At 53.9% G+C, this 15,069-nt stretch overlaps 6 protein-coding genes across 6 annotated transcripts; 2 read left to right on the top strand and 4 right to left on the bottom strand.

Moving 5' to 3' along the window:
* Positions 1–143: 143 nt before the first annotated feature.
* On the bottom strand, positions 144–2,541 carry ASPACDRAFT_121493 (DMT family transporter). Its single transcript, XM_020196443.1, has 5 exons — positions 1,972–2,541; positions 1,525–1,884; positions 1,453–1,458; positions 1,288–1,360; positions 144–1,213 (listed from the first exon to the last, which is right to left on the bottom strand). Exons 1-5 carry the CDS (start codon positions 2,092–2,094, stop codon positions 417–419), a joined length of 1,359 nt encoding a protein of 452 aa, XP_020055152.1. The 5' UTR covers positions 2,095–2,541; the 3' UTR covers positions 144–416.
* A 39-nt stretch (positions 2,542–2,580) lies between these two features.
* On the bottom strand, positions 2,581–4,077 carry rab7 (Rab family GTPase YPT7). The gene is made up of 6 exons (XM_020196442.1): positions 3,888–4,077; positions 3,756–3,809; positions 3,580–3,675; positions 3,309–3,488; positions 3,100–3,247; positions 2,581–3,033 (listed from the first exon to the last, which is right to left on the bottom strand). The coding sequence occupies exons 1-6, from the start codon at positions 3,915–3,917 to the stop codon at positions 2,924–2,926; spliced, it is 618 nt and encodes a 205-aa protein (XP_020055151.1). The 5' UTR covers positions 3,918–4,077; the 3' UTR covers positions 2,581–2,923.
* A 455-nt stretch (positions 4,078–4,532) lies between these two features.
* On the top strand, positions 4,533–5,406 carry ASPACDRAFT_44439 (ATG16 family protein; the record flags this gene model as incomplete). Its single annotated transcript, XM_020201418.1, has 3 exons — positions 4,533–4,617; positions 4,758–5,140; positions 5,248–5,406. The coding sequence occupies 3 exons, from the start codon at positions 4,533–4,535 to the stop codon at positions 5,404–5,406; spliced, it is 627 nt and encodes a 208-aa protein (XP_020055150.1).
* A 561-nt stretch (positions 5,407–5,967) lies between these two features.
* dot1 (histone methyltransferase DOT1) lies at positions 5,968–7,622 on the bottom strand (the record flags this gene model as incomplete). Its single annotated transcript, XM_020199754.1, has 2 exons — positions 5,968–6,931; positions 7,036–7,622. 2 exons carry the CDS (start codon positions 7,620–7,622, stop codon positions 5,968–5,970), a joined length of 1,551 nt encoding a protein of 516 aa, XP_020055149.1.
* A 700-nt stretch (positions 7,623–8,322) lies between these two features.
* On the bottom strand, positions 8,323–11,093 carry spb1 (rRNA methyltransferase spb1). Its single transcript, XM_020205446.1, has 4 exons — positions 11,065–11,093; positions 10,859–11,008; positions 9,071–10,784; positions 8,323–9,006 (listed from the first exon to the last, which is right to left on the bottom strand). Exons 1-4 carry the CDS (start codon positions 11,080–11,082, stop codon positions 8,450–8,452), a joined length of 2,439 nt encoding a protein of 812 aa, XP_020055148.1. The 5' UTR covers positions 11,083–11,093; the 3' UTR covers positions 8,323–8,449.
* A 421-nt stretch (positions 11,094–11,514) lies between these two features.
* On the top strand, positions 11,515–14,923 carry ASPACDRAFT_121484 (uncharacterized protein). The gene is made up of 5 exons (XM_020196441.1): positions 11,515–11,975; positions 12,064–13,944; positions 14,006–14,085; positions 14,150–14,299; positions 14,369–14,923. Exons 1-5 carry the CDS (start codon positions 11,841–11,843, stop codon positions 14,646–14,648), a joined length of 2,526 nt encoding a protein of 841 aa, XP_020055147.1. The 5' UTR covers positions 11,515–11,840; the 3' UTR covers positions 14,649–14,923.
* The last annotated feature ends 146 nt before the right edge of the window (positions 14,924–15,069 follow it).

Raw genomic sequence — 15,069 nt, 5'->3', positions numbered from 1 at the left:
GGTATTTTGAATCTATGACAGATTGCTGTTCACTCTTCTTATTTCTTCTGCTGGGCAGTCAGTTGCGTATCTGCAGCGTGGTTGAGGTACAGTACACTATCTATCTACCTCCTTTTTACCTTGATATGGTTAAGGTGTATACACTCGGTTGTACTTCTACAAGTGATCATGGTAGAGACCGTACTTCTACAAAGAGTCACGGTAATGATTTGCCAATCTGCACCCTCATTATCCCCTCCTGTTGTTACCAGAAGTGAGTGATACCATCCTAGAACCCAAGAGCCCAAGAACCGAAAAAAAAACCCAAAGAAAATCGCTACAAATAGCCAGTGAGTCCCCACCTGCATGCAGTCTATACTTCACCCCCCAAAAGGGCCCAACACAACCCTTCCCCCCACACAACCTCACACAAACCATCAATCGCGATGTCCTCCCTCCTCCACCGCCGAAATAGCCTCATACCCCGACGATGCCCCCGTCCTCCCCCTCGTCCTCCCCCTCCCGCTCTCCTCCCCATCCCCCCCATTCCCCCCCTGAGAGTCCACATCAACACGACTCTCATGATTCACCACCAAAAACGACCCAAACACCACCGCCGCGCCCACCCAATACGCCCCACTCGCATACTCCCCCTGAATCACCATCTGGCCCACCAACGACAGCGGGATCGTCAGACTCAGGCCGACGGTCACGACCAGCGGCGTGGTCAGGAGCATGGCGTAGGCCCAGCACAGGTCGGACAGGAGGGAGGCGAGCGCATTGACCCAGATGATGGTCCAGACGCGGGGGGAGTCGGGCCACGCGAGGGGTTCGATGCCCAGAGCGTGCAGCACCAGAAAACCGGGCCACAGCAGCACCATATTCAGTAAGCCGACCAGCCCGAAGAAGAGCTGCATGTTGACGCGGGATTCGTCGCCGACTTGTTTTTTCAGGACGATTGTGTAGACCCCGTACATGACGGCGCTGAAGGCGGCCATGGCGTCGCCGAGGGCGATTTCGTAAGGGGCTTTGGGGGGGAAGATGCTCCTGTTTCCTCCTGTGGAGGTGGGATTGGGGTTGGGATTCGGGTCTGCGTCTGGGGCAGGGGAGGGGGAGGAGATGTCGAGGCGCGAGATGATGATGATCCCGATGAGGGAGGCGATCACGCCGAGGAGTTTGCGGGGCGTGAAGCGTTCGACGCCGATGAGGGCGCCGAAGATGAGGGTCCACACGCCTGGTTTTGCTCGTCAGCAGGTTTTCAGTCTTGCAGAGTGTGGGTGTGGGGATATTGCCCTGCAATAGACGTACCACTCGTGGAGGTAAGAATGGTGGTACTCCCCACCGTTGTATACTGTAAACATGCCATGGCAAAGTAGTTGGCCTACCTCCCACGGTCAATCACATGTCCGGTCCCCCGCAACACTCCTCTCTCCTCCATACTCCCTGCAAACAAGAATAACATGGCGCACTTACAGTAAACTAAACCCACCCACCCACGTTAGCACTCCCAGACCTCAACCAAACCTGAAAGGAAGCAAAACTCACCCACAAAAGACAAAACTGAAAACTCAGCTTCGCCGTCTCCTTCAACCCCAACCTGGCCGACGGAACCTCCCCGGCCCCCGCCCTACCCCAGCTGCCGCCAGCACCAGCACTCCTACTCCTGCTCCTACCCTCGACACCCGCGTGATCCAATATCCGGCGCCCCTCACCATCCAGACTACTATCATGCGCATCAAGATGCTGCAACAGACTCTGCACCGACCGAATCCGGTACAGCTTGCCGGCGCGCCAGAGCCGGAACACCCGACTGGCGATGATCGAGGCGAGCGGGAGGATGAAGATGGAGGTGTTGACGTAGGTCACGAAGAAGGGTTTGGAGTAGGTGTTGTCGGCGAAGATGGTCTACCCACCACAAAGTTAGCGAATTGCGTCTTTCCCCACCCCTCATGACTCCGGAAAAGTCAGGGATTTCGGTGGAGGAGTATGTACACTGGCCAGGAAATTCGAGGCCGTCCAGAGAAACACCACGATTAGCAGCAATGCGATCCCGAGGGTTCGTCGACCCCCCGGGGTTAGGCCCGAGGTTTGCGGGATGGATGTTGAGGGCCCCATTTTGAGGGCAGGAAGCCTGTACTGTCGGAACTACCGTGGGAGGCGTGTGTTGGTGAGCGTTTTGCGCGTTTCGCTCAAGCTGAGAGCGCACCGCACGAAGGGCACGAAGAGGGGAAACGCGACTTGCGTTCTTGTTTGGTTCCGAGATGTCGAGATAAGAACTCAAACCCTCTCTCTTCCTCCCCGCTTGCGCAATTGGAATGGCGACCGCGACGGACACCCGCTCCGGAGACCGTGCCGACAAAAACCGGGTAACAGGGTCATCGACTTGACCTACCTAGGCATGAGGGCAGTAGCGAGGGCCGCAAGGAGTGAGACCGCTTAGCGCGTCGACAGCAATACGCCAATCCAAATGGCAGCAGGCGGTGCGATAAGCAGGGAGGATTTACCGGGGAAATTACGGAGTACTGATAACTACTAATGTTGAGAAGAGGGCGGTGTAACCCGATAGCATCCCGCCAAGCATCACGAGATAACCTCGATAAGCACGCGACTGTCAAACCCACCAACTAAAGAGTAACTTGACTACTGGCTAGTAGTGTAACAGTGTGAATTTGTGAATTCCCCCCTCAGACTCCTACAGTATGAGAGAAACACACACAGAAAAAGAAACAATCAATAACACCCATGCGAGCAACAAACCAGCAAAAAGAGACAGGAGCGTGATACATGAAGGGCACCCGCAATGTATATACAGGTGCTATAGAAAGAAGAGCAAGAAGATCGTAGTTCGCAAACCAAACCAATCGAAGCGCAGCATTTCTTCAAGTTCAAGTTAAGACAGGAGTTGTAGTATCGTTCCAAAATCATGGTCTAGCGATTAGGGTATTTAACAGGCGCAACCGTCGCGGTCACCGTCCAGGTGGATGTTGATCGGGTCGCTGAATTCCCCGCTGAACTCTTCAGCTTCTTCTTGGGCTAGAGCGCTTCGAGCAATGACTACGTGGGACGAGGGGTCAGTACAGCCGTAACACAAGGGCAAACCGACCGGGCGGGGACACTCACCCTCAAAGGCTTGCTCCACGTTGATCGCCTCCTTGGCGCTGGTCTCGAAATAGGGAATGTTGCCTTTCGACTGGCAGAAGGTCATCGCCCGCTTGGAGGAGATCATCCGTCGGCTTTCCTCCGCATCGATCTTGTTACCAATCACCACCTGCCAGCAGAGTGTCAGTGACCGCACCACACACCACCCGAAAAGAGGGGGGATCCCTTACAAACGGGAAATTCTCCGGATCCCGAGGACTAGCCTGGATCAAAAACTCATCGCGCCAGCTGTCCAGCGCCTCGAAACTCTTGGAGTTGTTCACATCGTATACCAGCACGCAGCAGTCGGCACCTCGGTAGAAAGCGACCCCCAAGGACTGGAAGCGCTCCTGTCCCGCAGTGTCCCAGATCTAGATTCGCAAGCAGTCAATATGCATGTGCCAGAACTGACAACGACGGCGAGCTAGGAGGCTGGTATTTGGGAAAGCGAGGAGAACATGCCTGCATCGTCACCAGACGGTCGTCCACCAAGACCTCCTTGGTGAGGAAATCGGCGCCAATTGTGGCCTTGTAGCTCGCGCTGAATTTCTTGTTGACCTATTGGGCGGAAAAGGAAGTCAGTGAAACAGTTCTGCTGCTGCTGCTGCGAGGGAGGAGAGAGAGAGAGAGTCACGGACATATTGGTTCATCAAACTCGTTTTACCGACACCGCTATCACCCAAGATGATCACCTAGATACAAGCAAGAGCGAAGATCAGTTTTCGCGACGTTGAGGGGTTTATTTTCGGGGATGTTTTGTTGCGGGTTACCTTCAACAAGACCTTCTTCCGTGACGACATGGTGGAGATGCGTAAGGTATTACCGGTTCTATGCGGTATGGAGGAAACGCCAGCGGCAGGAGAAGGGCGATTGGGACGAGATGCCGAGGGAGGATAGGGTGAAGGGAAAGTGGCGGATTTGTTTATTTTTGGTGGTGGGAGGTGGTAAGTGGAGTGAAGGGGGCACAACAAGCAGAGGAGAGGGAGATTAATTAGTGTAGTTTAGTAGTTTAGTTTGTGGTTGGGCCTGGACGGTGGACGGTGGACGGTGAACTGCAATGGAATGAGTGGATGGGGCGGGCAAGATGATGCACGAGGGTCCGTCCGGGCGGTGGAGATGGCGGTCTGCTTGCAGCATTCGTCAAGGTATTGATTGCATGTTTTCATTGTTTACCCACCCATCCATCCATCATATCGTCCATCGTCATCATCACCGATTATCATCCCTCAACCTCATGCCTCCCAAGGGACCTACACCATCAAAAACCTCACCAGATCCACTCAACCCCTAACCCAACACCTCCAACACACCATCATGTATCCATGACTGCCTTATCAAATAGACAAAAACCAATACCACCTTTCACCCCTCCTTATCACCCACCATCACCACCACACTATCTACAGTATCACTAAATGGCCCACTGGCGGGAAGAATACTCCGCCGCACTGGCATCTCGCGATCGCCGCGAGAAAGCCAACACCGCAATATACGATGCCTGTACGCCCTTTCCCCTTTCCCCTTTCCCGTTGCCTGTATCCAGCAAAGTAGATTCTCCAACCAGCATAACCCCCCCGTCCCCCACCACCCAGACAGTTGTAGTAAATTCCCCGCAAATCTAACCCCAAACAAAACCAAAGATACCCAACTCGCCGACCGAACTGCATCCACCACCACCACCGCCAGCCTACAGAGTCCAGCGGGCGAAAGTCCGCATGCTACCACAACCACAAAACACCATGTACCTGTTCCCAATACCACCATCCCAACCCCATCCGCACCAACACCACCCGCCTCGCAACAAGAACAAGAAACCCTCCTCGCGTCGCTCGCCGCGGCGCAACGATCTCGCTCCGAGCTGCAGGCCCAGCTAACCCGGATGACGGCGGAGCTGGAGCGCCTCCGCAAGCGCCACGCCCACGACGGGCGACGCCTCCAGGCGTTCGAGCAGGAGGTCGCGCATCTGCAGATGCGGTTGAAGGATCGGGATGAGGAGTTGCGGGGGAAGGCGAAGTTGTTGGAGGTATGGTTGCACTCACCCACTTACTTGATTTATTTTTTTTTAGGAGAAGGGGAGGGGGGAGTGTTGAGCCGAGTAACTGACTGACTGACCTATGCGGGTGGCTACAGGATTTCCAAGACGAGATGGCATCGCTGAATCTCCAACTGAACATGGCCGAGGAGCGGTCCGCGCGGTTCCAGCAAGAAAACCAGGACTTGGTGGATCGCTGGATGGCCAGGGTAGGGCAGGAGGCGGATGCCATGAATGCGAATTCGAGGTTCTCGTAGAACTAGACACCCCAGAGGTTATGGGGGAGGGACATTACTGGGTGGGGATTTCTTATTTCACGCTGCCAGAAGATTTTCTGCTTTGATGATCATTTCCCCCAGACCCAGGCATCGAGCTGGGCGGGATTTCTTTAGAATATGTGTCAGAGCTTTCTATGCACAATGATACCCATGAACTAGTTATTCACAGTAGCAGTTGGTCCAGAGAGACAGATCCAGGCTCACTCGCGATGACCTAAACATTCAAACTGGACCAAGAGCGGAAAATGAAACTGACGATGGATGAAAAAATAGCAAAGCGCTGGTTTAGTATAGATGCCGGTCCGAAGAGAAAAAGGTGGTATCATGCCTGGAGCCCCGGGGTATTCCTCCCAAAATCGAACTCAGGGACACCCAAGGAGGAATCTGGAAAAATGAAAACTATGTAGAAAGAAAAAATTGGACATATATATCACGTGTGTCCAGGGAGCCATCGATACAAGAAAGAAATCATCGCGGTCGTTACCCAAGAGTTGCCGTGACAATCATGCACCCGTTTGTTGCAGCTAGGCCAAGAACCGTTCACCCTTGGCTTTCAACAAAGGCCTTCAGCTGGGAACTATCCTTCCTGGCGATGAAATATGTGCCGCCAACATCGGTCCAGCTGACGCTATTGGACCAGTAATTTCGTTGTTTGACTGTGAGCAGGTTGATGGGCGAATTGAGGTTGCGGGCTTGAATCTTGTGGCCCGCCGGGACAAACGACTTGAGTGACACAATCTGACAGCCCTCCTTCATGTCCAGGAAATGGTTGATCAGTTCGTTGTTCAGCTGGGGGGTGAACGCCTGGTTGTTGATCAGGACGACGTCCGCCCGCTTCAAAACATCGACGATGCTCTGCTGCTTCAAGAAGTCGCCGCGGATCAGGTGCGTTTTCCCAGGGGCAATGCCCCATAGCCGACATCTCGCGCGGAACTCGGCTTGTTGAAGTTCCGCGAGCTCACAGGCATTCTGCATCATCTCGCAGCCCCAACTTTCGCACCCGATCTCCAGCGCTGCCTGCAAAACCACATTGCCCACGCCAGAACCTAAATCCACAAAGACCTGGCCGGACTTCAGACCCGTCTCCTTGAAGATGGTGCTAATAAATCGAGGAAGTAGCTCCCCATAAACGTTATCCGTCCCATTTTCATACTGCCGCAGTGATTCGACCCGAGGCGAGACGGTTCGCGAGTAGATCTGGTTCAAGATCCTCTCCACCAGCGGCAAATTGAGACGGCCCATCGAATCGAGTTTCTTGGCAATGCTCCCGTTGCGCCTCAATCGTGTAATAGCATGGTTAAAGTCGGCCACCGTTTCCCGGAACTGCGCTTCGGACGATTGCGCCAGGGCTCGACGGAGTCGGCGCTTGATTCCATTCGTCTCATCGTCAAACTCGCCCACCTCGTCTTCCGGGATGAAATTCTGAGCCACAATCTCGATGACTTGAACGATATCGTCGATGGGTTTGAAATCGTCGTTGTCGCGGGGAACGACAAGGTTATACCTACAGGCCGGAAAAATCATGTTAGGCCGACGTTCAGACGAAACGCAAAACATGGGACGAAAAGCAGAAAATTCGAGGAAAGAACCGGATGGAAATTCTCATACCTTTCCTTCGGAGAGTTACTCGGATACTGCAAAGAAATCTCCGGCAACGGCCTCGACGCTCCAAACGCCGGCTTGAAATTCCCTTCCTTCTGGGCCGAGGTGATCTCCGCCGCATGGATCATGGGCAGCCGTCTGGGACCACCACCACTGCTGCCGTTGTCCTCGACGAAAGCCTTCAGTGAGCGCACGCGCCGGTGAGGGTCCGGCTCCGCGCTGTCGCCCGTCCGGGCCCGTTTACGGACCTCGAAGGATGATGTATCGGAGTCGCTGCTGGCGTCATCATCGCTGGAGAGGCGCAATTCGGGGGTTTGACGCTTGCGATTGCCTTGGCCGGGGGTGCCGTGCCGGCGCTTCGAAGATGAGGGAGGGAGATCGTTGCGATCCCTCGAGACGGACCGACTGGCAGACGCTTCTCGAGTTTTGAGCTGGACGGATGGCGTCCGGGGGGAAGGATTGTGTCCTGGCGTATGCGAGGGAGAGCGGGAGGTAGGAGGAGCGGTTCGGGTCTGGACGACTTTGCGAATCTGAGGCTTCTTGGGCTGCAGTGAAAAGGCCCCTCCTTTTTGGAGGTGGTCGAAAAATCCCATGAGGGTTGGAGGGGCAGGAGGCGGCGGCGGGCGGGCGGGTCGCAGTCGCACTTTTTTGTATGAGAGCGGGAGAAGGTGATATGATGCAAGAAATACGGTGAACGGTGAATGCAAGTATTGACTATACAAGTGGAAAAAGGGGGAGTAGAAAAAGACAACCTATGATACGAGGTACAACATATGTACGGGGGACTTTTCCCCAAAGCAAAAAGGACAAGAAGTAAAGAGTGTATGTATGTAAATGATGTGAAGAATAATATGCAGAATGTAAGGTTGCCGTACAAAACAAAGCGGGTTGACGGCGGGCGGCGGGCGGCGGGTGGGCGGCGAAGAGGGAGAGAGAGAAAGAGGAAGGGAATTAAAAAAACCCGCGGAGCCGAGCAACTCCAGTAGGAGGTGCTCGAAAATGATATCCAGAAGAGGTGGGCGGTGATGAGTACTCGATCCTCGATGCTTCTTCCTTCTTCCCTCGAGTCCACCAAGACCCCGTCCGATGCCAGTTGCCGCCCGCCACTTCGGATCCGATCCTCTCAGCTGCGCCCTTACCTTAGCGTGAAAGAATAGTGAGATACGAGTCAGTCTAGTCTGCATCTCTGCATCTCTATGGGTTTCTGTTTCACCTCACCTTTGGACACACAAGACAAGGTGGGTGCAGCACTCTTTATCGACTACATACAGTACAGTACAGTACATACACCTTCCCAGTAACACATGCAAAACAAATGCACAACAGTAGGTATCGTGATATTTTGAATGAGGGTATTTACAAGAATCCAGACTGCGAACAACCATCATTTTGTGCACCATTACACAATCCCTCGGCGCTTCTATTTCTGCTTCTTCTTCGCAACCCGCTTTTGCGCCCGGATATCCTTCTTCATACGGGAATCCACGATCTTGTACCGACCCTTGACACCCTTGGGACGACCCGAGATACCCCGGTTGGCACCCTTGGCCACCACCAGCTTCACTTGCGTCTTGGGCTTCTTCTTCGTGGCACGCGCCATCAGCTTCGCAATCGATTGCGCCTTGTCTCTCTCACTCAGAGCCTCGTCATCCGCCAACAAGGCGGACTTCTTGCGCAACTTCTCCAACCGCTGGGCAGCCTTGAACTTCTTCCGGCCCTTGGCCTCCATCACCTTCTTGATAGGGCGAGCGTTGATAGCACGCCACTTCTCCTTGATGGCGGCAGCTGCCGCCTTGGTGATGGGGCGGTTCGGGGCACTGTGCTTGCCCTCATCGTCAAGGAACCACTCCGGCAGACCGTCGACATCCCGGAAGGCGTAGCGGTTGAACCCATCGTCAACCACGTCATTCTGTTTCTTTTCACCCGTAGCCATCTGTTGCGCCAGAGCCATGGCCTCTGCGGTGATGATATCGATGTCTAGTAGTGTACATGTTAGTATTCATAGCCTTGACAGACAGTAGACATGAATCTGTAGACTTACCAAGCTGTCCATTGGCCTTCCGCGGGTCCTCGAGCTGAACAGGCTCCTCATCCTCGGAGTCTTCGGCCTTCTTCTTCGAGTTCTTGGCCTGCTTGGTCTTACGACGGTTGTCGACCTCAACAGCACTGTCCTCCTCAGAATCCTCCTCAGAGTCCTCCTCCTCTTCATCTTCTCCATCTTCCTCTTCATCATCGTCTTCCTCCTCCTCTTCCTCGTCATCCACATCGTCGATATCCTCGAGACCTTCAAACATGTCCTGGTCAAAGAACAGCGCGGCATGGTTGGAAAGCGATCCAGACTTCGGTGCTTGCACGCCATTTACCGCAGCATTAGTCTCCTCCTCTTCTTCATCATCGCTATCTCCCTTGTCCTCATCCGAGAAGCCATCCCACTCGTCAGCCTCGTAGCCCTTTCTAGCTTTCTTGGCCCGCAGCTTAGTGTCCTTATCCTCCTTGCGCTCCTGGTATCGCTCATACAAAGTGTCCAGTTCGCGCTCAAGGCGGTCACCCTCTTCGTCGCTCTCCTCTATATCGGATTCGTCGTCACTGTTCTCGCTGTCGCTTTCGATTGTAGCCTCCTTGCCAGATGCGATGACATCACGGGCATTATTCCGGTCGACAGGCTTGATGGAGAAGGTCGCATCGTCTCCGCCGGGTCCCAGCTGTTCCATACCGATGTCCATGGGCGTCGTCATGTGCATCTGCATACGGACAATTTCCTTGCGCTTCTTCTCGTTCTCCTTGCGTCTTTCCCTCTTCATCTTGGAGGTTTCCTTCTCGCGGAGTCGGAGCAGTTCTTCCTGGATAGCCAACTCCTCATCCATGGGGGCGATCTCCGCAACTTCTTCGGCCTCTTCGCCCTTCTGCTGCTGTCCCTTCTTAATGACGAGGCCGAACTTCTCCCGGACCTTGAGACGCCATTTGAGCAAGTTCCGGAATTCCTTCTTACCCAGGACCTTCAAATCATCACAGCATTTGCGGATCTCGTCTGTAGTCTCCTCTAGTCGATCCAAGGTGGCGAGCGCGAGATCTCCACCGGGGGTCTGTGTGAAGCTGAGCTTGTTGTATGAACCGAGAATGGCGATCGGGTCGGTGGTGTTGATGAATTCCGAGACCGAGCATTCCTTGAACTGTGTGTAGTCGCCCTCTTCGTAACCTTCTCTCTTTCTCTTCTTCTTCTCCGGGTTGAAGACCTTGGCCTCGTTGTTGGGAGTCGGGTCCGCGAGCTCGGCGAAGACGTGCTTGGGGTCGAGGAACTTGGGGTCCAGGTGCTTGGGGGCCTTGTAGCCGCGGCAGACGACGAAGATTTCGGCCGACACGTTTCGGGAAGAGGGGGGTTTCGTCGCCTCGACCGAGGTGAAGAGCTGCTTGAAGACCCACAGCAGGGGGTTGTAGTCCTTCGATCGGAATACCTTGGTCACGAATGTACCGCCCTCGGCCAAGAACTCGGTCGCCAGCTTCATGGACTGCAGCACCAGCTCGGACTGGGAGAAGGCATCCTGCGCCCACGCCGTACCGACGTTGGGGGCACCATCGTGAAGGACCGTATCTGCCTTCCAGTGCTTCAGGTGCTGTCTAAGGGTGGCGCGACACTTGTCGGTCGTGATATCGGCTTGGAACGAGATCACACGGGGGATAGGCTTGATGGGAGCGAGATCGACACCGACGATGATACTCTGGGCGGGCATACATTCTGCAGCGACTTGACACCAACCCTATTGAGGAGAGAGTCAGATTCAACGCCCAATAGAAACCGAATCGAAAGATATTCCGTAGGTTGGTTACTTACACCGGGCGCCGCGCAAAGATCGATGAGGACCTTGCTCTTCTGCAAGAAACCATACTTCTTGTTGAGCTGGACCAACTTGAACGCAGATCTAGCTCTGTATCCCTTTTCCTTCGCAAGGCGATACCACTTATCCAAACGACCTTTACCGTGCTGGTTGTTGTCAGTTCAGATTGCTTCACTGGAGACGCGGTGGGATTCCACAATACCTTCTTTTGAATCGCCATTGTGATAAGCGGGTGGTCGAGAAAGACTCGACGTCAAGACCCGGACTGGCGAAATAAAAAAGAAAGAGGTGGTAAAGAGAGAGAAAGAGAAGGGTTGGTTGGAGTAACCGGTGGGCGGATGATTGCTTTCTCTCTCTATGCACGGGAAAAAAAAGTTATCGGGCGGGCTTGAATGGATCGAGTCAGCCAGCCAGGCCTTTCAAAGGTTCTCCACAGTCCGCCCCGAAACTTACAATAAAAAATTTCCCCTTTCTGGTCTTTGGGTGTGGCGGTGCGGGACTGAGCCACATAATGAGTTGCTGTTTGATGCGTTTGATGCGTTTGTCTCTGCTTATGTGCCTGAGGACGCAACCAAGAGAACGGTCAGCATGTGACGTGATATCACCGTACTGTAACTAACTGATAGTATACTTACTGACTGTTATTACGGAAGGAAGGAGGAGTTGCAGGCCAATCGCCCCTCGGCCTTGAGAACAACTCGGACCCCCAACCAAATCACTTCTCATCCTCAACCTTCCCCCTTCCAGCAGGCATCACTCCTCGCTGCTAGTATACTAACTAGTATTAGCCTGCTAGGTCTTTCATCTTCCATACTTACCTACAGTACAAAGGCCTCGTTCCCACTCTTTTCAAACAAGAAGGCTTCTTTATGCTTCGATCCCCACCTACCCCCTACCACTAACCCGCAATATATCGATTTCATACACCCTCCCACCCCACGTCTTTGGTGATGCCACTGTTAAACTTCCATGCCATCCATGGGATCTCGTAAGAGAGTAAAGCCCAGCCCGCCAGGCGCGGACGCCCGTTCGACCACATCCTCAAATGACAGTGCAGTCTCCGGTTCCACAGCCAAACAACGTGCTCGTGCGCAGAAGAGAGGAAGCGGTGTGGTGAGTCTCGGATTTCCCCATAGCGTTGCCGGAACAACTATGGAGCCATGGCTGGTGTAGCTGATATCTGCCTCTCTCCTAGACACAGAGCTGGTACCCAACTGCCTGGCCGGCCGTTCCAAGAGCATCCAAAGCCGCCCCGGTTACCGAGGTTGCCCGTGAGAGCATTTCCGCCGCCCAGAACATATCCCCAGCACTCCCGCGACTCACCTCCTCGTCAACTTCCCAACTAAGCGTGGCCCCCAGGCAGTCTCGCCATCCATCCCTCCAGTTGACTCGAAAGGATACTGCATCTAGCCGCTCCCTCCCCGCCAGCGCTACCACAACCATAGTCAATATAGCTTCAGATGGTACTGCGTCGACTCCGGCAGACGACGCCCGATCAGATCGTACTACAGTGGCAGCGAATCCAGTCGAGGAGGTTGCACCCAGTGACAGAGGCTCAGCTGTGGCGGAGGATACGCGCAACGAACCGTCAAACACAGCCCCCGCGACAGCAGTCGCGGGCGACAGTGCTACAGGTGTAGACTCCGGTGTACAGTCTGGTTCCCAAGCAGGCGGATGGTTTTCGTGGCTCTATGGATCATCGACGGCTGATAGATCTGGCCCACAAGACCAAATGGCGAAGCCGGAGGAGGAGCCACCATCGGAAACACCAGACAACAAAGAGGAAGAAAGGACGATAGAAGACCAAAATCCAACAGTAGCAGAAACAGAAGCAGACCAGGAGCAGCCCGCCGAAACATCTGAAGTCTCAGGGACAGCCCAGAAGCGGTCTTGGCTTCAGATGTGGTATGGCTCGTCCGCCTCAAAGGCCCCGGAAAATACTCCCATCGAAGCCTCCAGCGGAACCGACACACCCACATCTTCTGTCCCGCATGCAGCACCTGCACCGAGCCAAGAGAATGAGATGCAAGGGGAGGTAGATGGCCCAGTTAAACCACTAGATCCGAATACAAAGGCTTCCGGGTGGAGCTTCTGGTTTCGAGATGCTTCGAAGGATTCCGAACCCGGCAAGTCGCAAGATGCCCAGGTAGCCGAAGCCTCCATGACTCAAGAGCCTTCGAAGAAGCCTGCTGTGGAACCTGAGCCTGAGAATGAGCCTAGGGTGGGGGTGGTGAAGAAAGGAAGCGTCAAAGCTAAGGTTTCTAAGAGTACTGCTAATTTACTTGACAAAGCTACCGCACGAGCCGAAGCAGATGTCAACGCTCCAAGCCAAGGGCCGTCTGAGACTGTAGCAACAAAACAACTCCAGAAGGTTCTACCGAACCAAGTGCTTCCGCGGTTCGAGGACACATTTGCCTTGGAAGAGAAGCCGGGCATACTCCAGACGATAGGGCGCTACTTGCACTATAACAAACAAGCCGACAACAAGCATGTTTACATGGTCCGGGATCCGCCGCATATCAAAAAGGCACTCGCCATAGGTGTACACGGATATTTCCCGGCTCCTCTGATACGGAGTGTTCTCGGACAGCCAACCGGAACATCGATCAGATTCTCAACAATGGCAGCTGAAGCCATACACAAGTGGGCAGAGGACTTTGGCTACAAATGCGACGTAGGCAAAATTGCCCTGGAAGGCGAGGGCCGTATAGCCGAGCGCGTGGAACTGTTATGGAAGCTGCTATTAAACTGGATGGAGGAGATCCGAACGGCGGACTTCATCCTGATTGCATGTCACAGCCAGGGTGTTCCGGTGGCAATCATGCTCGTTGCCAAGTTGATATCCTTTGGCTGCATCAATGCATCCCGTGTTGGTATATGCGCCATGGCGGGCGTCAATCTGGGCCCGTTCACCGACTACAGATCACGATGGATTAGTGGTTCAGCGGGCGAGCTCTTCGAATTTGCCCTGCCCTACAGTCAGGTTTCGAGGGATTATGAAGCGGCATTGCGCACATGCTTAGATTTTGGGGTGCGAATATCGTACATTGGCAGCATTGACGATCAGTTGGTTTCCTTAGAGGTACGCAACCTTCTCACGCTGTTTGATGCTCCAGTTATTAACGAGCCTATTTACGCTTCAGTCCTCACTATTTACCCCCGTGTCCCATCCGTATATCTACCGCGCAGCCTTTGTCGACGGCAGGGTCCACGCCCCGAGCTTGTATGCCACTATCCACTGTCCCTCAATCCCATGATAAACTTCAGCATACACTGACCACTCTCAGTCTCTCACACCTAGTCGGCTTCGTCCTGAAGCTCCGCAACCTCGGTATTGCAGACCACGGCCTCATCCGCGAACTCAGCTCCCCGTTAGCCGGCAGTCTCTACACCGGCGAAGGCCACTCCCGCCTCTACGACGACCCCGCAGTCTACCGGTACGTTCTGCCCTTTCCCAAACAAACAACAAACAACAAGTCAAATGCTAACACGCGAGAAAAAATCAGCCTCGCCATCCAATTCGCCCTCCAAACCACCGCCCTCCCGCTCACAACAACAGCCACCACCAAAACCCTCCTCGACATCAAACGCACGCAACCCCCTTCCCCCGCCAACCCGTACATTCTTCCCTTCGCCATGCGCGGCCTCCTCGAGGAGGAGTACGTCCGCCGCGAGCTGACGACCGAGACCATGGAACTGCTCCAACAGTTCGACGACTGGAAACCCTCCAGTAAGGTCCTGAAGGATGTGAAGTTCCGGTTGGAGGGGATCCGGTCGAAGCTGTAGCCATCATTTCCCCTCTTCTCGTTTCGTTACGCCTCTTTTTCTTTTGCGGGTTCGAAAATAAGCGGGCGGGTTTGTGAACATAGAACTTTTTTTACTTATTTTTTAGCTTCAAAGAATTTACTATCTTAGCTTAGGTTGGGGGTCCTTGTGGAATATATTCGGTTCTTGATTCTCGAGACCTGAGACTTGGTTTGGGGTTGGTTATTTTGGTTTGGTTCAAGGTGTAAGGTATGAGGTATGAGGTATGAGGTATGAGGTATGAGGTATGGGGTATGGGGTATAGGTATCGGGTTGTATGGTAAGTGAGTAAGTAGTATTATCTACGAACACTTGATATTGCAGAATGCGGTGCACCGCATTGCCACGGTAGTCAAACCAGCAACGCATTGCACACAAAGCCTGGAATTGTAGTTCATTATTA

Source organism: Aspergillus aculeatus (genome assembly GCF_001890905.1).
Source record: "Aspergillus aculeatus ATCC 16872 unplaced genomic scaffold ASPACscaffold_10, whole genome shotgun sequence".
NCBI lineage: Eukaryota > Fungi > Ascomycota > Eurotiomycetes > Eurotiales > Aspergillaceae > Aspergillus > Aspergillus aculeatus.
The sequence above is the reverse complement of the archived record's forward strand: the minus strand, read 5'-3'. Positions and strand labels throughout refer to the sequence as shown.

Bases quoted from the DNA above. Each gene is read 5' to 3' on its own strand.
- ASPACDRAFT_121493 (XM_020196443.1), bottom strand. From the start codon at position 2,094: ATGGGGCCCTCAACATCCATCCCGCAAACCTCGGGCCTAACCCCGGGG. The intron at 1,885-1,971 runs GTACATACTCCT...TGTGGTGGGTAG, and splicing joins CCTCGAATTTCCTGGCCAGT to ACCATCTTCGCCGACAACAC. The intron at 1,214-1,287 runs GTACGTCTATTG...GAGCAAAACCAG, and splicing joins CATTCTTACCTCCACGAGTG to GCGTGTGGACCCTCATCTTC.
- ASPACDRAFT_121484 (XM_020196441.1), top strand. From the start codon at position 11,841: ATGGGATCTCGTAAGAGAGTAAAGCCCAGCCCGCCAGGCGCGGACGCC. The intron at 13,945-14,005 runs GTACGCAACCTT...TTTACGCTTCAG, and splicing joins ATCAGTTGGTTTCCTTAGAG to TCCTCACTATTTACCCCCGT. The intron at 14,086-14,149 runs GTATGCCACTAT...GACCACTCTCAG, and splicing joins AGGGTCCACGCCCCGAGCTT to TCTCTCACACCTAGTCGGCT.
- rab7 (XM_020196442.1), bottom strand. From the start codon at position 3,917: ATGTCGTCACGGAAGAAGGTCTTGTTGAAG. The intron at 3,489-3,579 runs GCATGTTCTCCT...TTGCGAATCTAG, and splicing joins ACCGTCTGGTGACGATGCAG to ATCTGGGACACTGCGGGACA. The intron at 3,248-3,308 runs GTAAGGGATCCC...CTCTGCTGGCAG, and splicing joins ATCCGGAGAATTTCCCGTTT to GTGGTGATTGGTAACAAGAT.
- spb1 (XM_020205446.1), bottom strand. The intron at 10,785-10,858 runs GTAAGTAACCAA...TCTCCTCAATAG, and splicing joins ATCTTTGCGCGGCGCCCGGT to GGTTGGTGTCAAGTCGCTGC. The intron at 9,007-9,070 runs GTAAGTCTACAG...GTACACTACTAG, and splicing joins GAAGGCCAATGGACAGCTTG to ACATCGATATCATCACCGCA.